The sequence below is a fragment of the Callospermophilus lateralis genome, chromosome 5 (assembly GCF_048772815.1).
Source record: "Callospermophilus lateralis isolate mCalLat2 chromosome 5, mCalLat2.hap1, whole genome shotgun sequence".
NCBI lineage: Eukaryota > Metazoa > Chordata > Mammalia > Rodentia > Sciuridae > Callospermophilus > Callospermophilus lateralis.
Genome location: NC_135309.1, coordinates 99,848,947 through 99,872,445, shown reverse-complemented (window position 1 = coordinate 99,872,445; position 23,499 = coordinate 99,848,947). Strand labels below are relative to the sequence as shown.

The 23,499-nt window shown below is 33.1% G+C and overlaps 1 protein-coding gene across 2 annotated transcripts in view; it reads right to left on the bottom strand.

Moving 5' to 3' along the window:
* The window catches only part of Edil3 (EGF like and discoidin domains 3), a 395,904-nt gene that overhangs the window by 232,266 nt on the left and 140,139 nt on the right, over positions 1 to 23,499 (bottom strand). Inside the window, exon 3 of one of the 2 annotated variants that reach the window (XM_077109390.1) lies at positions 18,421 to 18,450. The exons of the other annotated variant lie outside the window; for it this stretch is intronic. Coding sequence (XP_076965505.1) covers positions 18,421 to 18,450 — 30 coding nt within the window. The remainder of the gene's footprint in view (positions 1 to 18,420; positions 18,451 to 23,499) is intronic. 2 annotated transcript variants of the gene reach the window in all.

Here is a 23,499-nt window from a genome sequence, read left to right as displayed (position 1 = left end):
TACTACTACTAGGAATATACATATATATTTTATTTCTTTAGGTAAAAGACCTCTAGGAAAGATGACCCAACAGATGTTGAATGAACCCCTTAACAGGACTAAATAAAATAGGTAAATTAATTCCACAAATTGCTCTCAAAAGGAATTTGAATCTCAGTGCTGATTTTGGTATGCCAACAGCACATGTGTCTGGTGGGTCATAATAATTAATGAGATGCATGGGAACCTCTGAATTGGATGAAGTTTAAAGTGATGTTCAGGGAATCCTGAATTAGAATGCACTCTGGTAATTTATTTGAAAAGTCATATAGGTGAATGGCTTTTATAAAATCTATAACATAAGGGAAGTACTGTACTCTCAGGAGACAGTTAAGAACTTTAGGTCAAGGGCTCATCTCATTTTTAGACTTGTAATAAGACAATGCTCTTTACTTTAAAAAAAAAATATATCAACTTTTCTCCAAGGAAACAAAATTCCACTCTTCTTACATAAATTAAGAGAAAGTATTTGCATTTTTTCTTTTACAAACTCTCTCAGAGGAAAGGCAGAATTTTAAGTAAGAAGGGTAAACATTTATAGATAATTTTTTAAAAATTGGTGATAAATGCTTTTGCCATTTGCGTAGAAACAATAATTCTTGAAGACAATGTTTTCATCATTTAAAAATATAGCTTTGATTTGCTGTTTCAAAGAGTTCTCCACTTTGTTTTTTATTTTTGATATATTTATTCTAAAAAAGCCAAAGAAACCAGACTTCAAACAAAACCTCAATTTAGTGAAGAATATTTACAGAATTTTTTAAAATTTTGTAATACCAAAATTATGAAAATTATTTTAAATGTTTTACTAGAAAGTGATGGTTTACAAAAAAACAAAACAAAACAAAACTCCACATTTATAGAGTCCTGTTAGTCAAATTCACTTTCACATACACCACAGAATAAACTCCATTGCTTGTCATTTGAAACTAACAATATAGAACACAACCATTTTAAAATTAAAATACTTTAAACACTGTCTATTCTGATTATATGTTACTGAGATTCCTTTTTTTCATCAAAATGTACATAAAAATAAAAGAGAATTCAGGCATCAATATAATATATTTTTTACAATCAAGTTCCATGTCTTTGATGTTCAGCCTCTTCTTCATATGTAATTAAAAAATTCTTCCCTTTTCTTCAATTATATTTTAAAATTTTCCTGCATCCACCAAACCCCCAGACTTAGTCATTATCCACTTATTTTCTTTCTTATTCTACATATAACTTCTCCTTCTCTCTTCTGCTTGTGTTCCAATTAACTTGGAAATTCTGCAGGTCCTTTATGACTGTACATCAGCATCCTTCAAAGAGTCTTCTGCTCTTCTTTGAAGTAACATATTAGTGATCTCAAAACCGTTCTTAAAATTCTCTTTTCTATTATGCCCATTTATGAGCATAAGTTAATTGGCCTGATACAAATTTTCAAAAAAATACATCAATTAAAAGTGAAGTGTTATTTTTGGGTGGCTTTTAAATGCAGTGTGTCCTATAAGCAGGCCTAATCATTAAAATAGTAATTATTGGGGCATGCATATATGTTTGTACTTATCTATATCACTTTTTTTTTTCAGAAACAATCTTAAGCAGTCCCCAAATGCTTCATGTTTAAGCTACAAATATTCCAATATTTGTAGCTTAAACATTCCAATAGCGATGGATGGTAATCTTATAAGGAGAAGAAAAACAATAAATTCAGATATGTTATTTTAAAAGAACCTCACAGGAGCAATTTACAATGTGTAATAGTTATAATATTTAAGATTGTATAAAGAAGCTGTGTCTACTGGAAGAAATTGACTGTTTAATGACAGGTGGTGAACAGTAAGGTTATTCTCAACTTCCATCAATCGTTGGGTAGAGAAATTAGGAGTGTTGTAACACTCAGCAATAGAAATACATGTATTTATTAAGTATCCAGTTCACTGGTAAATAAAGTGGAAGAAATCCCATTAAAATGTTTTCTTGACATATTTTTCACAGCAATCCATTGGTATTTTCTCCTCTATCCCTCCAGTTACTCTACATGATGATTTCCCAAGGGTCATATTCACATTGCATTGAGATACTTGGCTCTTGTATCTGAATTTGGAAAGTGGTTAGTCGTGTGTCTAAGCACGTTATACTTTGCCCTTTATCGTCATCTCCTTCAAAGGAGATTTTCAAAGCATAAGAAATTTACTAAGTTATCAAAAAAAGTGTGTTTAAATTAGCCTGAAAGTAAAATTTAAAATAACAATAGTTTTAAAGTTCATTTATTCAAAATAGTAATTAAATTCATAATTAAACTTCCACTCCCAATTGTTAAAATGAATTTAAACAATTAACAGTTCTCATGTACTACGGAAAGTATGTGTTTTCAATTCAAAATGGATAAGCTATACTGAGTTGATTTTACACACCACTGATAACATTGAAATGGAAGTAAGATTGGGTTTAGTTTTATGTTTTACAACTCTGTCACTCTAGTTAAGATTACTAGATAAAATAAATGCACTTATTTTATTTTTCTACAGTCTGATGATCTGTGTTTATTGTTTTGCAATGACTGAATCTATAATTAAAGAACCTATAAAACATGAAATAGTTATAAAATCATGTTAAAATAGTTAAGAATAAATTTGTGAACTTCAATTTTTTTCTTTATAAAACAGAAAGGAGCTAGCTTATAATGTGCTTAAAACATTGTTTATCTCTGTGTTTTCCTTGCCAGATGTTTTCTAGGCATATGTTTAAAGTAATATAAACACTATCATAGTCGCTGTCTAATTTTTTATCTAGGACTCGCTTCTAAAAATATACAGTTGTCACTGAATAAAGGATTGCTCCATTATTATTAAATTGTGTTGGTTAAGGCACTGAAAATAACTGTAGGCTTCTTTTTCAGTTTACTCCTTTTAATATTTAAATATTTATATATTCTTTGGGTTTTATGTATGGAATCGGTGATGCCTCATTGAGTAAACCATTGATTCCATCATTATATTTTATAACTAATTTTCATCTAGGAAATGCAAACCATGAAAGTTACAAAAATAATCTCACCCATTCTTATGAATGTTTCAATACACGTTAACATGTTTATTTACTTAAAAATTGCATATGCAGAAAACACCAAACTAATTCATTGTAGGTTTACTTAGCACATCTACTTTTATTGTTGTAGTAGGTTGAATGGACCCCCCACCGCCCACCCCACCCCATCTCACCCCTATTCACAAAGTATACCCATCTCCAAATGTTGGAAACTATGAATGTTCTTATTAGAAAAATGTTTGTTTCAGATATAATTAAGGATGTTGAGATGGGATGTTCCAAAATTATACAGATGAGCCTTACATCCAATAAGAAGCACCCTTCTGAGGCAGTAAAAGATATTGACAAAAGAGAAGGTGATGTGAAACTAGCGGTATAGGTTGCAGTCATGTGTTGGCTTCAAGGCAGTGGAGCCAAGGAATGCCAGTAGCCACCATGAACTGGAAGAATAAAGAAAGTCTCTATAGAGACTACAAAGGGAACATGGCCTCTTTGACACCTCGATTTCAGAAACTCTGGTCTCAAAAACTGAGAAAATAAATTTATTTTAAACCACCCCAGTGGTACAACAGTCTTCCTTTAACAGCAGATTTGCTTTCTTGGTTTCAATTACCTCAGTCAAATGCAGATAAAAAATATTAAATGAAAAATTTTAGAAATAATTCACAAATTTTAAATTGCATGCAGTTCTGAAGTCTCATGAATCTTGTGCCACATTGCTCCATTCAGGCTGGGAAGTGAATCATTCATTTTTCCATTGTGTATCCATGCTATATATGCTACCCACCCATTAGTCACTTAGTAACTATTGATTATCAAATCAACTGATTCAGTGTCACAGTCTGTGTTCAAGTAACCCTTATTTTACTTAATAATGTCCCCGGTATAAGAGTGGTGATTCTGGCAATTCAAATATGCCAAAGAGAAGTTGTAAAAGGCAGCCTCAGAAAACTAATAAATCAGTAGACGTCAAAAGGTTTAGGGGATAAGTCAAGGAATGTGACTAACATGAATATAATTTGTACAACTCAAGAAAATATACTACCTTTCCCTCTCACTGTCTTTCCCATCTCTTCAGTCTCTGTCTCTCTCTTTCACCTTATAGGATGCCAAGAGATGATCTTACTTTACATATATTAGCCTGTTGGTCAAAACATATATACATATTCTGTCCTCAACATTGCTGGGAATGCAATGGAAGGATGAGTCACAGTCAAGAATGAATTCCCAGTCTAGGTGGAGAAACAATTCCAATCATATTGTATGTGATAAAGAAACTCAAATCCCTTTGGACATAGAAACTATTGCTTCCCTTAACCTCTGTCCTATTCTTCTTTCATATTCACAGAAACGTGATTTACTTGGAAAGCAATAGTGGAGATCCTGTGATCTTACAGAGAACAGAACCCTTTCCCAGTCATGCTAATCTTAGTTAACTACCACAGAAAACATTCCTAACAGTTACACAAGTTGAACTTTGGAAAGCGAGAAATCAGTGTGGTTTATAGCAGATAGGGGTAGGATGTGAGATAAGTGTGAAAGGACTGAGAGATTCTGCAGAACTGAAAGGAAAAGAAAAGCTCATTCTAGACAAATATAAACAGAAGCTTTGAAGGGAGAATGAACAGAGCATATACAACCTGGCATACAGGAGGCTGTGCTGCCTCTCTGGAGAAGAAGCATGGATGTGAAGGGTCATTTAAACTAGGCAAAGGTTTCATGTACTGAAATTAAAGAATAATTTAAAGGACTCATTTTTATTGATTTTCACATTCTCAGAATAAGAATAAAATTTTAAATGGCTAACAAATACAAGAGAAAATGTTCAACATTCCTAGCAATCAAGAAAATGCAGATCAAAACTATACTGATATTTCATCTTATCCCAGTTCAAACGGTAATCATCAAGAATACAAGTATCAATAAATTCTAGCAAGGATGTGGGGGAAAGGTACACTCATACATTTTTGGTGGGACTGCAAATTAATACAACCACTTTGAAAGCAGTATGAAGATTCTTCAGAAGACTGGGAATGGAACCAACACATGACTCAGCTATCCCACTCTTGGTATTTATCCCAAAGAACTAAAATCAGTGTACTACAGTGTTACAAGTACATTAAAGTTTATAGCAGTGTAATTCACCATAGTCAGGTGACAGAACTAGCCCATCTGCCTGTCAAAAATGAAGTGATTAAGAAACAGTGGTGTATAGGAGAATAAAGAGAAGGGAAGTGGAAAGGAATAGGAAAGACAGTGGAATGAATCAAACATAACTTTCCTATGCACAAAATATATGAATACACCACAGTGAATTTCACAGCATGTACAACCACAAGAATGGGATCATAATCAGAATAAGTTATACTCCAAGTATGTATAATATATCAAAACTTACTCTACTGTCATGTACTTCTAAAAGGAACAAATAAAAAAGCAAAGAAGAAGGAAATATGGTATATATATACACAACAGACTTTTACTTAGTCATAAAGAAGAATGAAACTATAGCATGTGCAGGTAAAGGAATGGAAATGGAGACTGTCATACTAAATAAAATAAACCAGACTCTGAAAGTCAGGGGTCAAATGTTTTCTCTTGTATGTGAAAGCTAGAGCAAAAAGGGGTTTAAGAGTTTCTAGTAAACTTCTATTTATTTAAAGGGTGGGAGAAGAAATGGGAAAAGTGAGAAACTTCAAAATGAAATTGACCAAATTATGCTAAGTTATACATATGACTATAACAGAGTGAATTTTGCCTTTAGGTATAACTATAAAACACCAGTTTTAAAAAAATAAATAAATAGAAGAATGACCAGTAGAGTAGAGGAAGGCAGCAAGGCAGGAAGGAGAGGAAGGAAACAGGAAATATTGAGAACTAAATGGAAAAAATTATATTCCATACAGGTATGATTATGTCAAAATGAATCCCACTATTATGTATAACTATAATACATTAGTTTAAAATTAAAAAAAAAAAAAAACTAAGACGAGTCAGTAGTTTAATCTTAACCTTCCACCAGTTTCACAAGGGCCAAGGAACACCAGTCACTGGGTGATACAAAAACAAAAATCACATTCTGAAAACTTGAGGTACTTCAGACTATGCTAAACTCTCCAATCTGTTGCTCTATAAATTCCTAAAAAACTTAAAATATGACAAAAGTGTTTGAATATTCTGGCTAAAGAATACCAGATTAAGGGTTTATCATGCCTTAAGAACTTAAACTGGATCTGATTTTTCGGTGGTTTCTTGACAATCATATAAATAAGACTTAGTATAAAGCTCCTGTGTTTACATAGGCAAAGATGTGGAATGTTCAAATGTTTCTGAAAAAATCCTGACTCCCTTACTCTCCAGACAATATTATTTTAGCTTTGTTCTTAGCAGCTGAGCACTTGCCCAATTCCTTCCAAGGCATTGATATACTAAGGCCTGAAAGAAAAGGGGCTCAGAGGGCTTCAGTCTCAGGTAGGTTTCACAAAATCCTCTGGACAACATTTCAAGCTGCCTCACAAACCATTGGCTAAAATGTACCTTGGTTTTTATTCCTCACTTTTGTTATTGAGAACTGTATTGTTTGTTCTTTTTCAAGAGCTTCTAGTAAACTTTCAAAACAATCAACAGATTCTTCCTCATTTAAATTTATTTCTAGGGAAGCAGAAAACTGAATAGATATGGCATATCCAATGTTACTTAGTTCTAACACTTGAATAACTGCTTTGAATAAATGTAATTTTCCTTAAAAATAATATCCCTGAGAATATGCTACCTATGTACATTTTATTTTATTTTGAAATATATTCCTAAATGTATTAATCAAGGTTTTGTTTTTTTTAAAAAATGGACTATTCATGTAACCTTGAAAAAGAGACAATGCAATAAATCATAAAATATTGTTAAAAAGTACCAGCCTTTATATTATTAATCCTGGACCTAAGGCTAAGGAAGCCTGGTCGATCCTCAAGTTTGTCTTCTTGGAGTCTGCCAGGTGCTCTGCACTGAGCTATGTCCTTGCTCTGACCCTGCTCACACTCTAAAGCCAGCACTAAGTAGATGGTGTACCTAACATGCCTGAGGCTTCTTACAATTACCTTTGTGGTTTCCAGCTATTAGTTACAATCAATGGCTAAATTTTTGGCATTGTTAGCTGAAAGAGTTACTGAGCAAAAAAGTACTTTATTCTATGGCAACAAAAGTAGAAAGATGAAGATCAAACTAAAGGCCCCTTTATTTCTGCCAAGGAATCCAAATAATAATTCAAAAAATCCTTAATACTCTATCAAATAGTCAGTGTTATCCTTTTCTTTCTTTCTTTCTTCAGTTGGGAAATATCTATGATCATTCTTGTCTTTATACCACTCTCCTAGATGGAAAAAAATGATATGGGTCCTTTGGTTAACAAGAAAAATCCGCATAAAATAAGTATGGCTTAATTTATTCACTAATGTAGCCATACAGCAATGTTTATGATCTACTATGTATCAAACACTTATTGTAGCAGTGGAGACTCCAGTAGTTAATAAACTAGATTAAAAAAATCCCAGCCATTGGGGGGCATGTGTACTCAACCTAAACAGAAATAAATAAACTACATAAACATTATGTGCAGACATTAAAAGATAAACATTAATATCATAATATAAGGGAAGGGGGCAATGAAAGGTAAATAATGGTCTGAAATTTTTAGCCATGAAGAAGAACAGGTGTTTTTTGGTCAAAATATGAAGGATGTGAAGAAGTAGCAGGCAGAAACCTGCCAGAGAATTCCACAAGGCAAAGGATTTGAGTGCTCAGTAGGGCCTGAGGCAGGGGAATGCCTGGAACTTGTGTTTGTGTTTATTTTACAGAGAAGGAAGGGCCACATAGCAACAGGAGGAAATGAAGTCAAAGACTAAGGGAGAAAAGGTGCAAATAATAGTCCACCTTACATCTACTGGAGGAATAGATGAAAGATGGGGAGGCCCTGAGGCAGAAAATTCATGCAATCTCACAGCCTTGTAAAAATATCACCTTGGCAGCTCTGTTGGAAAAGACTGAATAGATGCAAAGGGCACAGCAAGGTCAGTTGTGTAGTACTAAAAGTGTAGGAGAATGGAGTCTTAGACTAGGGTATGGGCAGAGATGATGGCAGGAAAGGATTATATTTTGGATTTATTTTGAAGATAGACCTAAGAGGATCTGGAGAGGACTGAATGTGCAGTAGACCTTAATGAGTTTGGCATTGAGATCCTGACATGGTGAGGACTTTAAGAGAAGACTGAAGCAGTGTAAGAGACTGTATATTTTTAAAATGTGTGTGTGATATGGATGAAGGCAATCAAGGGATTTTTCCATTCCCTGCTTCATTCTTTCCCAAAGTATCTACATGGTCCAGAAACTACAATAGTAATATGGTAAGCATTTAAAATATATAAAATTTTCTTCATGTTATTACATATAATTTTATACTACATGCATAAAAAACTGAAAAATTCTGTAGCTTTTACAATTAAAAAATATAATATTTAAAACTCTTTGAAAGGGAAAGGTAGAATTTAACGCATTAGAATAAGAACAAGATTTTTTAAAAAATTTTTCCCCAGAGAAACTGAATTGACTTCAAGTAAAACAGATGAAATGGGACAATTAGATGTGGACTTCGTTCAATTAGTTGAAGACCCATAAGTTCAAAAGCTGAGATTCCCCAATAAAGTAGACACTTTCGTTCAAGACTATAATTTAGAAGTCCTGCCTGAGTTTCCAGCTCCTCTGCCGTACAGATCTCAGACTCATCAGCCCTCACAAACAGTGCATACACACACACACATATAATAGGTTCTGTTTCTTGGAAGAACTAGAGAAATCTCAGAAGCTCTCCATTTGCCTTTATAACCTTTTCCATTAATATTCCTTTATAACTACTAATAAAACCATCTTTATTTTTATTATTTTAAACTTTAATTCTTTTCATACTTGATTTTAACTTTAAGCAAGTTTAATTTTTGGCCCTTCTCCTAGTATTCTAGAGGTAAACAACACAAAGTCTAATCATCAACGATGTACTATCATGAAATTTCTACAAATATTTAATAAATATTTAATTTACATCTCTGGGGGCAATCTTTCTACATTATAACATATGTTTCATAAAGTTGAATTGAATACACACACCCCCCCCACACACACAAAGATTATTACTTATTTTTCTTTCAGGTTTAAAAATTTGACTAAATTGGAATGACCATTCTTTACTATTTTAAACATAAAATTGTTATATTTCGGCTGTAGGTTCTTGAAAGCTTTTTAAATCTCTCATATAATAATAATAACAACAACCTGACATAGACTGTGAATATCTAATAGTATTAGATAATGACCAACATTATCTAATACTATTAGAAACGGTGTAGAAGATACAGTCAGGTATTGAAATGTGAGAGAGGAGGGCTATATTCAACCATATCTAGGAAACAGGAACACTTAAACTTGGTAGTTCCTGTAAAAACAAATCATTAAAATTAAAAGGGAAAGATCAGGTCAGTATTGATGAGGCACATGAAGATCTTGGACAAGGATGAAAAATATGTTTATGAACTTGAGGAAAGATTAAACATTACAGTAGGTAGGATTTTAAGAGTCACAATGTGTAACACTGCTCCTAAGAATATGCACTTTAATAATACTGAGATGTGCACCAAATTTATTTGGCAGCAATCAGATTTCTAAAGTCTCATAGGATATTTTATAAACTGCCATGGAAAGCATGCCAAGGTGTAGAATATCTATGAAGATATATAGAATATACCATGAAGCAACAGAGGTGATACATCTGTTAATTCCAGTTGGCTTTGCTAGTTGTTGCATTGACCTATCATGCACTTCCCATTTCTGTTCTAAAGGAGTACCCTCAATGTTATTCATGTATTCACACCTCAGTGTCAATATAGTTCATGATCTTCATGAAAGCTGACATAAACCTCATGCTTCAGCAGAGGGTCTATTTTATTTTTTTTTGCCTTATTGGTGTATTATTGTTGTACATAATGGTGGGATTTTTTATTATATATTAACACATGCTCATAATATAATAATATAATTTGGCAAATATCTCTCAGTGGAGAATCTTGACTCACTTTCTGCTTCAGGGGTGGCAGGAGGAAGCTAAGCCTATCCCATCAGAATGGTCTCAGGACTTTTGCTTTGAATTCAAGAGAACACATGCAATCTTTGCCCTCTTATGGACTAGGTAAGGATTCATACAACCTCAGTAGCTGTTGTCAGATATATCATAGCCACAAGGAAAGCCTTTTAATATAAAGATAAACTTTAGAGTACAGAACACAGCACAGAAAAAATAGGAGAAAGTAAAACAAAAATAAGACTTTCATCATCATCATGGAGTCATCCATTCTTAATTCTTCAAGTCAACTAAAACCCTAACTATTTAACCAAGATCAAAGTTTCTGATATTTGCAACTCAAAAATTATGTCACAATACATAACAACTCTTTTTGAATGTATGTATTTCTAGATACTTATATATCCTACTTAATTTATGATGACTTCAAGCTGTACAAAGAGGGACTTTAGCTAATTTACTTAAAAATAAGATTTTAATCTGTTTACTTCGGTTTTATACCTTGAGGGACTATAATAGATTATGTAATTACATATATGTTCAGAGATATATAGGGGTGAAGACACATACAGATCTTCATAGTATAAAGACACTATTTTTTCCTCCTTTGATTATTTCATTCTCAAGCCTAAAGAGAAAGATGTAGAATATACAATCTTCCAAATTCCCTACTGGTATCACAATCTTGTTGTTCAACAAATTATATCTTGTTAAAAATGTGAAAAACACCAGGTACACAAAACAAGGATTTAAATTATAATCACCTTTTCCTACAGTTCAATATCACTGATACCTATCAATAAGGAAGTTTTATTTTGTAAAAAAGAAAAAAAAAGAAAAGTAAACACTAATTTGATCACTATATTCATGTTTTAGAAAACTAACCAGGCCAACTCTTCAGGGGTAATGATTTCTTCCCTATTACACTGAGGATCTACTCATTTTTTCCTTTTTTGGATATTGTAGGAATAAACTTGTGTTTTTTATGTATTAAGTTTTAATATTTAAGACTACATAAGATATATTATGAACAAGAGTATACTTGATAAAATAATTAGCAAAATTGATCAATGCAAAACGGGAAAAATAAGCATTTCTGTACAAAAGAAGGGAAATTTGTAACAAATGTAAGACAAACAAGAATAAGGATGCACAGCTCTATTTCAGACCCCAAGGATATAAAGTACTAACATCAAAATGCAGAGCAACTCTTATTCATTAGAAAATAATAGGGTAAGACATCATTCCTTTTCAAAATGTATGAGTTGTAGAATAATTGAACATAGTCGGCCGTGCAGAATTAAATTCCACAAGAAAATGGGAATGAGAGCTAAAAGAAATCTGCAGCATAGTTAAGGGGAAAAAAACATAAACAAAAGTCATAATTTTTATAGGAGTAACAATGAATATTTCAAAAGTTAGAGAAAAATATCTAATCACTGTGTCCTGTTTGTAGCTGTACAGAATATACCTTGTTTTATTACTGGTTTTTATCTGCTAACCTACAAACAACTGCAGCATCAGATCTTTACTAGTGCTAGCCAACATTCTATTATCTTTTTTAATGTGTAGATTATTAGTGTTCTTAGGTGTATTTCCTCAATGGCCAAACTGGTGCTTTAAATTATTAAAAATTTATTAAAAACTTTACAAGAAACTGTTTAAAAATTCTGAAACAGTGGTATACTCAATTACAATTATCTCCATTTGTTTGCATATCATAGGGTTCACAAGAAGTCTTTCTTTTTTTATTTTTGTTTGTGTTTTTGTTTTCTGGCACTGGGGATTGAACCAGGGGTACTTAACCAGTGAGCCACATTCCCAGCCTTATTATTTATTTTTGCAACAATGTCTCACTAAATTGCTTACAGCTCTGCTAAATTTCTGAGGCTGGCTTTGAACTCACAATCCTCATGCCTCAGCCTCCGGGGCTGCTGGGATTGCAGGCATGTGCCATCATGCCTGGCTAAGAAGTCTTTTATACACTATTGTATCTGGGTGGTGACCTCTACCATCATGAATCATTGGGATCAAATTCATACACACAATTTTGTATATTAGAAAATTACTAACATTTTAATATTATAATTATATGCAGACTAGTACACTTTTTATAGTTTCATAGTTTAATACAGCTGTGATTGCCAGAAAGATTTTACCTTTTTAACAATAGCCATCCTAAAAGATGTGAGATAATATTTCACTGTGGTCTTAATTTTTACTTCCTTAATGATTAGTGATGCTTAGCACTTTTTCATATGCCTGTTGACCATTTTCTTGTCTTCTTTGTAGGAGATTCTATACAAATCCTTTGCTTACTTTTTTTAACTGTTTTTTTTTTTGATTGATTGATTGATTGATTGATTGTTACTGTATTGGGGGAATCCTATTTATATTTTGGATATTGTCCATAGTTTGGACATGAGATGTCCCTCAAAAGCTCATGTGTTAAGGAAGGAATGTTCAGACATAAAATTACTAGACTGAGAGTTGTAATCTCATTGGTAGATTACACCATGTGATGAATTAATAATTTTAATGTACTACTCTGTGGTAACCGCAGGTAAGTGGGTCATGACTACAGGAAGTTGGGTCACTGGGGAGGTTTCCTTGGGGATTATACATGTTCCAACCCCTTTCTCTTTGTCTTTTTATGTCTTGGTCTCTCTTTTTCTGCATCGTGGCTGCCATGAGCTGAGCAAGTTTCTTACTTGTTTGCTTCCAGACCCTTCCATAATGACATTCTGCCTCACCTCAGGACCAGAGCAATGGAGTCCATCAATCATGAAATCTCTAAAAGCATAAGCACACAATAAACTTTTCCTCCTTTATGTTGTCCTTCCCAGGTTCACAGAGGGTAACACAGAGGTTAACCTTGTATCAGATATATGGTTCATAAATATTTTGTCCCAATCAGTAGCCTTTTTATTTTGTTTATTGTTTTCTTTGCTATTCAGAAGTTGTTTAGTTTGATAAAATCTTACTTGTTTATTTTTGTCTTCACTGCCTGAGATTTTTATTGCAATACCCCCCAAAATCATTGTCAGTGTCAATTAGCTTTTGCTCTTTTTATTTCCAGGAGTTTTATGGTTTTAGAACATATATTTAAATCTTTATTTAAAATTGATTTTTTGAATATGGTGTAAGATAAGTGTCTAGGGAACCCTTGCACATTGTTGATGGGTATGCAAACTGGTGCAGCCATATGCAACAGTATAGAATTTCCTCAATAAATTAAAGGTAACACTATTATACCCATGGATCCTCCTCTGGGTATATAAAATTTAAACTTAATAAGATCACTTTCAAAAACACATAGAAATATCTGTACTATCATTATTAACAATAGCCACCATATGGAAACTACTTAGTGACTATACACAGATAAATAGGGAAGTAACTTACAGAATATGCAAATATATGGCATATATTAGAATGTAATGTAATATTATTCAGCCTTAAAAAAATGGATCCTGCCACTTGTATCAACACAAATGAATCTAATTTGAAAAGCTGAATTCAAAAAGAATAGAACAGTGATTATTGGGTATGAGTGTGGAGTTGAGAAATGGGGAGATATGTCACAGAGTATGAAATTGCACTTATATAAGAAGAATAAATCTAAAGTTCTAACATACAGTCTGAGGATAATAGTCAATAATATTGAATAGTGTACTGAAAAATTGCTATGAGGGTAGAATATAGATGTTCTTATTACATTCCAACAAGTAGTAATGATATGAAGTAAAGAATGCTAATTTGATAATAAAATGATTTCATCATTATATATATATATATGAAAGATACCTAAGTACCTAAGTATGTTTCATATATATATATGAAACATACCTAAGTATGTTTAAGTATATAAACAATATAGAACATAAAAGATTTTAACTTTTACCTATGTCTGAAAGATTCCACTTTCTCCATACATATTTTTCATTATTATAAAAGTTAATCCAGTATTAATAGTGACTACTTTTTATGGAAACTGAAACTCAGTCCCTTGCCTGATATAAAAAAAAAGTCTAACTAACTAAAAATTTCCCTCAAGCAAGAGATAAGAATAAAAAATAGGTGTTTTTTTTTTAAATTTGAGGTGATGTAAACAAGTAAATTGTAGTTAAGTTAATTTTAACTATAGACACTGTTTATCTACAAGATCTACACTGTGTCATTTTCAGACTGATTTTGGTTTCATTTAATAATATTTTCTTGTTCTGGCCCTATTCTAAATGTCATAATAATTTTCTCAATTTGATAAATAAATGACATTTCTCAAGATGTAAAACTAATAAAACCATAGAAGTTAAGAACACTTTGAAAATTTAATTGGGAATAAGCTTCATTTAGTATACCTTATAGTTAATAAATTATATTTTATATAGATTATTTTAGCTTTAGCAATCAATTTTCTAATATAAATTACTTGATTTCTTAAAGAACATAGAATAAGTTTTGGAAAATGAAATAAAAGATAAATAAAAATTGTTTTTGTGCTGCTTAGAAGCAGCCACTGATTTAGCTTCATTGAAGAATGTTATTTACTGAAATTTAAACTTAATATGATCACTTTCAAAAAAATGAAGATCAGATATTCAAGTGAAAGTTGTTAATGTCAAACTTGTAAACCTAGCATTTCACATGAAAATACTTCTCCCTTCTCTCTCTCTCTCTCTCTCTCTCTCTCTCTCTCTCTCTCTCTCTTTAAAAAAAAAAAATATGAATCTCAGTGTGGAGCAAGGGCAGGCCGAGTCGGCCCAGCCAATAAACGCGGAGCCTGCACTGGGTCTGAGCTGCATCTTTAAACACACTGCACAACACCATCCCCCTATCACTCCATCGCTGAAAGCATCTGCCTCCATCTTGGAACACCATAGTCACCAGTTTTAGTTGTGGCAATTCTCAGCTTGGAATACTGGCTGGCCAGTATAGTGTCTTCAACCATGCAGGGACACTATAAGTCTAAAGCATAAAAAACAGTAACGTTGCATATCCTCAGTGCTAGAAGGAAAGACACACGAACAGCATGAACAAACAAGGGAAAAAGGTTCCTCAAACAAATCAAGATACTACATTATTAGAATCCATGGTTAGCACAATAGAAGAAATGACACAGGAGTTCAGGATGCACATAATTAAAATGTTCTGTGAATTAAAAGAAGAGAACAAATATAGGCAGCAAAAGATCATTTCGATAAAGAGCTACATAAGCAAATACAGGAAGCCAATTATTACTTTAATAATGAGATGAAGGGTCTGAAAAACAAAAAAAAAAAAAACAGAAATCTTTGAAATGAAAAAAGCAATAAACCAAATTAAAAGCTCAACAGAAAGCACCACCAACAGATTAGACCACTTGGAAGATAAGACATCAGACAATGAAAGCATATTTTATAATCTCAAAAAGATTGTAGATCACCCAGTGAAGATAGTAAGAAAATCATGAGCAGAACATTCAAGAAATATGGGATAATATAAAAAGACCAAATTTAAGAGTTATTGGGATAGAGGAAGGCATAGAGTTCCAAACCAAAGGAATTACCAATCTATTCAATGAAATAATATCAGAAAAATTTCCAAACATGACAAATGAATTGGAAAACCAAGTGCAAGAGGCTTACAAGACACCAAATGTACAAAATCACAACAGATTCACACCAAGGCACATTTTAATGAAAAAGCCTAGCATACAGAATAAGGAGAGAACCTTAAAATCCATGAGAGAGAGGAATCAGATTATATATAGGGGAAAACAATTAGGATATCTTCAGATTTTTCAGCCCAGACCCTGAAAGCTAGAAGATACTGGAACAACTTATACCAAGCTTTGAAAAGAAAATGGATGAAAATCAAGAATCTTATTCCAACAAAATTAAGCTTTAGATTTGATGATGAGATAAAAACCTTCCATGATAAACAAAAGTAAAAGAATTTACAGCTAGAAAGCTGGCACTACAGAACATCCTCAGCAAAATATTCTATGAGAAGGAAATGAAAAACCAACAATGAAAATCAGCAGAGGGAGGTATTATACTAAAGGAAAAACTAATCAAAGGATGAACCAAGTCAGTTAAAAACCAAAAGTAAACAAGAATGGCTGGATAAAAATCATGTCTCAATAATAACCCTGAATATTAATGGCCTAAACTTACCAATCAAAAGACATAGACTGGCAGATTGGATTTAAAAATATACCCAACAATAGGCTGCCGACAAGAGACTAATTTCATAGGAAAAAACATCCATAAGAAATGTTGGGAAATATCATACCACTCACATGGACTGTGGAAGCAAGCAGGGATTTCCATCCTCATATCAGATAAAGTAGACTTCAAACCAAAATTAATCAAAAGGGATAAAGAGGGACATTTCATACTGCTTGAGGGAACCATACATCAACAAGACATAACAATTATAAATATATATGCCCCAAACAATGAAGCATCTACATTCATAAAACAAAAACTTGTCAAGTTCAAGAGTCAAACAGACCACAACACAATAATTCTGAGTGACTTTAACACACCTCTGTCACCACTGGATAGAATTTCCAAATAAAAGCTGATAGATTAGCTATAACCTAATCTAAAGATACTATTAGCTATTATTCTAATCTAAAGAAACTATAGAATTCAATAAAACAATCAATAATAGACTTAACTGACATGCATACAATATTTCATCCATCAACAAGTGACCACACTTTATTCTCAGGAATACTTCTCTAAAATAGATCATATATTATGCCACAAAGCAATTCTTAGCAAATACAAAAAAAAATAGATTCTATTCTGCATTCTGTAAGATCATAATGGATTGAAATTAGAAATCAATGATAAAATAAAAAATAAAAACTACTTCAACACCTGGAGACTAGATAATATGCTATTGAATGAGCAATGGGTTGCAAAAGACATTAAAGAACAGATTTAAAAAAAAAATTCTTAGAGATAAATTAGAACACTGATACAACATTTCAAAATCTCTGGGACATTATGAAGGCAGTATTAAGAGGAAAACTCATTGCATGGAGTTCATTCCTTAAAAGAAGAAAAAGTCAACAAATAAATGAACTAACATTACATCTCAAAGCCCTAGAAAAAAATTTTAAGAGCCAAAAGCCGTAGAAGACAGGAAATATTTAAAATTAGAGCTGAAATCCATGAAATTGAAACAAAAGAAACAATTGAAAAAATTGACAAAACAAAAAGTTGGTTCTTTAAAAAAATAATAAAGTGGATAAACCTATAGCCATGATAACAAAAAAAAGGAGAAAGCAAACTCAAATTGCTAACATCCACAATGAAAAAGGAAACATCACCACAGACAATACAGAAATATAGAAGGTAATTAGAAACTACATTGAAAATTTGTACTCTAATAAAATAGAAAAATACTGAAGGCATCCACAAATTTCTAGAGTCATATGATTTGCCCATACTGAATTAGGATGATATACACAATTTAAATAGATCAATTTCAAGCAAGGATATTGGAAGACACCATCAGAAGCCTACCAACCAAGAAAAGTACAGGACCAGATGGATACACAGCTGAGTTCTATATGACCTTTAAAGAAAAACTAAAACCAATACTCCTCAAATTATTTCATGAAATAGAAAAAGAGGGAACACTTTCAAACTCATTCTATTAGGCCAATATCACCCTGATTCCAAAACCAGGCAAAGACATATCTAAGAAATAAAACTTCAGACCAAGATCTCTAAAGAACATGGATGCAAAAATTCTCAATTTAAATTATAATTGTAAAAATTAAAATTTTAAATGAGTATTTGAGGAAAGAACAACTTTTTTATTTTTAAACCTGAATATATACCTAATACTGGTCTCATAGTTGCTACAGCAGTATTCTATCATAGATGGTTACATTTCTGGATGTTTACTTTATCATTTTTCTTTTTTTGATATTTTTATCATCCTCATATTATTTTTCTGTTTTATCTCAATGTTTTCATTTTCCAATTTTTCTCATTCTTTAATGATGATGTGCCATTTTTATTTATTTTTTTGTATTAGTTATTTTTTTATCTATTTCTTTTTATTCAGAAGTTTTAATCAACATCATTCTGTCTGGCACAGCATACTGGGTCCAAGACACAAAAAGTAAATATGCTTTGCCCATTTTGGTTGAAGTATATATTATTGAAGTCATTAAATTAAAAAATGGCCTTTAATTTGTAACATAAGAACTTTACCTGCTGAAGTTGGCTCTTCTTCATCTGATGCTATGTTAACAGGAAAAGAGGTGAAGTTGGGGCAGGTAGAGGATTGAGGTAAGGGAAAAAAGGGGAAGAGAGAAAAAGAGATTGAACATAAATGTGTTTTACATATTCAAAAATAATCCCCTGACTTATAATTTTTTGCATACATTATAAATCATTCATTATTTAAGGACAGATTCCTGAGTATCTGTATCAAATTAAAATGTATACACACTTATTCTTTAATATACATATTTATTAGAAAAGACCACTGTGTTGTCTGAAATTTATTTTCATTTTTCTTTGAAAACAAGACTGATGTTAGTTAATATACATGTATAAACATAAACAATGTTGTTTAAAATATACATTGTATGTGGTACCCCCAACCATCAATTTTTTTTTGAGAGAATTTTTTTTAATATTTATTTTTCAGTTTTTGGTGGATATAACATCTTTATTTTATTTTTATGTGATGCCGAGGATCGAACCCAGCACCCTGTGCATGCCAGGCAAGCGTGTTACCACTTGAGCCACTTTCCCAGCCCATCATCAATTTTTTTTTATTAGCAAAGAGTAATTAAAAGACATTGTCAATGGTCAAAAAATTAGGTATTATCTGAGAGAGAGTCAAAATCACTTTGTTTTTTTGTTAAATATGCAGATTCTAGCACACATACTCTCCTTTTCTCTTTCTCCTCTGTATCCTCTTTTGTTCTTCTCCCCAACCCTCTACCACCAAAAAAAGAACTCACACACATACACCACATACTTTAAGATTCAGTGAGGATGATTCCATGATAAGGACACAGGAACATTGTATTTTAAAGGTTGACCCTAGGTGGTTTTCACTTATGTGTTCTGCAGCCCCCCCCCCCCCACACACACACAGATAAATATGGATCTTAGAAAAGCAGAGGCCACAATGTGAGTATACAATTTATCCTAGAGTAGTGTTTCACAGCCATGGTGTTGACAGAATGCCAAATTCTGTTGTCTACCTCAAACTAATTAAGTCTGAATCTCTTTAAATGGTACCAATTTGTAACCAAGATTGAGACATTACTAGATAATATCAACATAAGGTAAAATTAACTAACTCATTCAATAGTGAATCATTTGGGTTCCAGTTTTCAAACTAGAGATGTTTGAGAGCAGCAGGACTCCAAGGACAATAACCTTCCACTGCATGTACCTGTGAGATGGTGCAAGGCAATTGCTAGAGTAAAAAACACAGTTTAACTTTGCAGTGTTGCCTAAAACCCACCTATTCACCTTTCCACTTCCACCCATCCTCCAGGAGGAACGCTTTCTGCTCTGGACACAAGCGCACTTTCCCGGAATATTACTGCTGAATTACATGATATGAGCCAGTCCTATTTCACTTGATTCATGAAGTTTTAAAATAAAAATCGGTTAGCTGACTTGCTTACAAAGGAACTTTGTTCCCAGCTGATTTGTTAATCAAGGCATCCCTGTGCAGCCAGGGAGCGGTCTCCAGTCTTTTCCATTAAGGTTACATCTGCACAGAGCACACACTAGACAAGCTTACTTTGTGTCCTGACAGTATTTTCCTCTCACACTGTTTGGCTTGTCTCCTTGGCACATAAAGAAATAAAGAGAGCAAACACAGTTGGCATACATGGCGTAGAGAACATAAATATTTAAAAAGCTCTTTGCTGCTTTATCGTGTCCAAAATATATCATAACATGTTCGAAGAGGAAAGTCATTGGTAGCTTCCAGGAATTCCCTTTTAGGAAAATACCAAAGAGGCTTGCACAAGTGCTGAAATAGATGGGTCATTATAAAAGTCTGGAGATTCAAAATGGAAAAAATTAATAAACTTACAGTTACGATTGATCACTTTAAAATTTGAACTCATGTACTTCACAAAGCAATCAATGACCAACGGGACACAAATTAATAGAGGAAGTTACAAAGTTTGAGTGACCAAAAACTTTGTCAACAGTCAAAATGAATTTGAGATTATGTCAGTTTGACTTTAAAATCAAACTCTTACCATTATGCCTAACTCACCAAAACAGTGCTGATTCTGTGAATGCTTAAACAGGGAAATCTAAATGACAAAGAATTTATTAGGATTTGGGTACTGCTATTTACAAGTGTTGCCTCACGATGGAAACTGGCCAAATCCCTGATAATGTTAGTTTTTTGTTGTTGTTGTTGTTGTGTTTTTAAATTTTTTTAGTTGTAGATGGACACAATACATTTATTATTATTTTTTTTAATGTGCTGCTGAGTATCAGTGCCTTACACATGCAAGACAAGCGCTCTACCACTGAGCTACAACCATAGCCCCTGATAATGTTAGTTTGATAAACACATACAGCAAAAAGAAAGAGAAAATAAGCAAAAGAACAAAAATCTGATGGAGGGCTTGAGGAAAGAACTCTCTTCAAGTAATAAAGATATTTGGAAACTCCTCCAGATTTCTTACAATTCAGATATAGAACTACGCAGGTGAGATCCTGACTACTGATTAATAAAGCTCCCTCAGGACACAATAGCTAAGAAATGAAGGTAACAAATGCCAAGACTTTACTTTTCACTGTGGATATATAAGCAAGAATACTTAGATAGGAGGTAGCAAGCCCAAAATAAGGACAATTATAAACATATAGAAGTTATAGCAATCAGATCCTTTTAAATCCAAAGCCTATAGAGCATGAAGTGTTCTAAGTCATGGTTGAGCTTGCAATACTGGAAAGCATCTTTGTAACAAATTAACAAGATTAGAGTCAGCAGGTACACAAGTTTTCAGAGTCCTATTTTTGTACAGCATGTCCTTAATAATGCTTCCTTATAATATGAACATGTCACTAACTACTACTATTTATTAAATTGTGCACACAGTCTCAAAACCACATACATTCCCAAGGGTTAGTAGTGGTATTAATTCTCAGCTTTAACTGTGTGGCAAAGACAGTAAACTATAATACTGAATGAAAACCTCTCGAACAATTAACAGGTGGCAACTAGAGCCCCAGAGTAATAATAAACCTCAAAGTGGGCACTAGTGGCCCATATAATGACATTTCAGTGAAACAAGAATCACAGAAGACATCGTCTTACTACCCAAATGATTCTTAACTCTTCCTATTTGCTGCTTAGAAGTCATGAAATCAACAATTAAAAGAAAAAACAAACCCTGAGTCTACACCACTGGGACTTCCTTTAATTCAGGCAACTAAAGCACAGGTACAAAGCAAAACAAAAATAAACAATCTAAAAAAAATAAATGTTGTGCTGTACAAATTCAGCATTTAGAAGGATGTACTGAAATTTCTACAATGGAGGGAAAGAGACAGCAAAGACATGTAACTGATGCATAGGATTTAACTAAATATAGCTCTCCCATCTCCCAAAACAGAATCTCCCTGGGTATTTATTAAAATGCTATAGATGTACTTGCTTGAATTTTGGGTGGAAGCCCAGGCTTCTGCATTTTTAAAAAGCTCTTCAGGTGATTGTTATAAACAATAAATGTTGAAAAATATGACTGCAGCCCATCAAAGTTTTGTATCACTAGGAAAGAACTTTGGATCCAGCTGTTAGAACTATAGCAGCAAATGAGGAAGCTTACAAAAGCCCTTTGCAGTATATGCTGTAGTGGCTTCACCAACTTTCAATGCTTTTCATCTTGCAAATCTTTAGGTTTTATTGGATATCTCCGTCAATACTCTGGGAGAAGATGACTCTCTTTGAGTTAGAGAGAGGCCTATATCTCAGAACTAACTAAATCTATTTCTTTTTGTTGACCATAGTCATTGGTCAACATATAGGTAGAAAATTATTTGCAAATTGGTTACAAGAGTCCCTCAGATACCAAAATCATGGATGCTCACATCCTTTATATAAAATGGCATAATGTTTGCATATAATCTGTGCACAACCTTCCTATACTTTGAGTACAATTTCTCTAGATCAATTATTATACCGAACATGATGATTCTTAACTATGTAAATAGTTGTGACAAGGAAAAATCTGTTCATGTTCAGGTCAGAAGCAATTTTCTGTCTGTGGCTGGTTGAATTCACAGAGGCAGAACCCACAGATGTGAAGGCCAACTGTATCCTGGTGGAGCTATATGTAAGGGGTGGGGGTTGGTGTGTTTGTATTGTGAAAGACAACTGCAAAGGAAGAGCCTCCATTCTTCTGAGAAAGTGTCTGGAAAATTACTGCTTTTCTCTCTTTTTATATGTAGACAAGTAATCCTGTGACCCAGGAAGTAACTGGCAAACACCTTGTAAAAAAAACTGGGAACCAGCTTTCAAAGAAAGCTGATCCTGTTCAAAGGCAAGGTTCAAAAACAGAAAGAAATTGGATTCCTGATATTATTGAGCCATTGAATCATAGTCATGAGTTAAGACCTCTGAACTTATAGTTCTGAGGAAAAATAATTCACTTTACTGTTTACCTAGTGTGAGCTGGGCTTTCTGTGATTTGCAACCAGGTGGAATTCTGCTACGACCTTAATCAGTTTTGTCGTTCCCTTTTATAATATATTAGGATACATAAGAAATTGATTATTTGAGACCAAAAGTACACACGGCCTGGGACTGAGCTTTCAGAGGGCAGACGGGACTCCAGGGCTTTGCTGCACTGCACTCCCCATCCTGCTTTGATACAATAGTCTGTCTTGTGACTTCAAAGTTAGTCACCACCTTTTCAGCCAGCCTAGCTGTGCTCATGTTCAAGAAGTGTGAAGGTGCTTGGAAGGAAAAAGCACTATGCAGACTCTTGTCTCATTCTTCATTTCTCCCCTTCCCCCTTTCTTCTATAGATTTCAACTCTGAAATGCAGCAACTACCCAAACCCAGTCGTCTGTATATTGCCCTGACTTCCATAAGATGTAAAACTCCATTAGCATCTTTGTTGGACAAACTTCTATCTGTGTGGTCTCAAGAATTTTTATATATTCTGTTTTTTTTTCTTTTTCATCCTTGTATGTTTTAAGTAAATTTGTATAACTTGGATATTCAACCTATTAAAAATAATTCTGAACCCAGTGTAGCCTATTATCAAATAGGAAAAGCTCATTATGAAATAT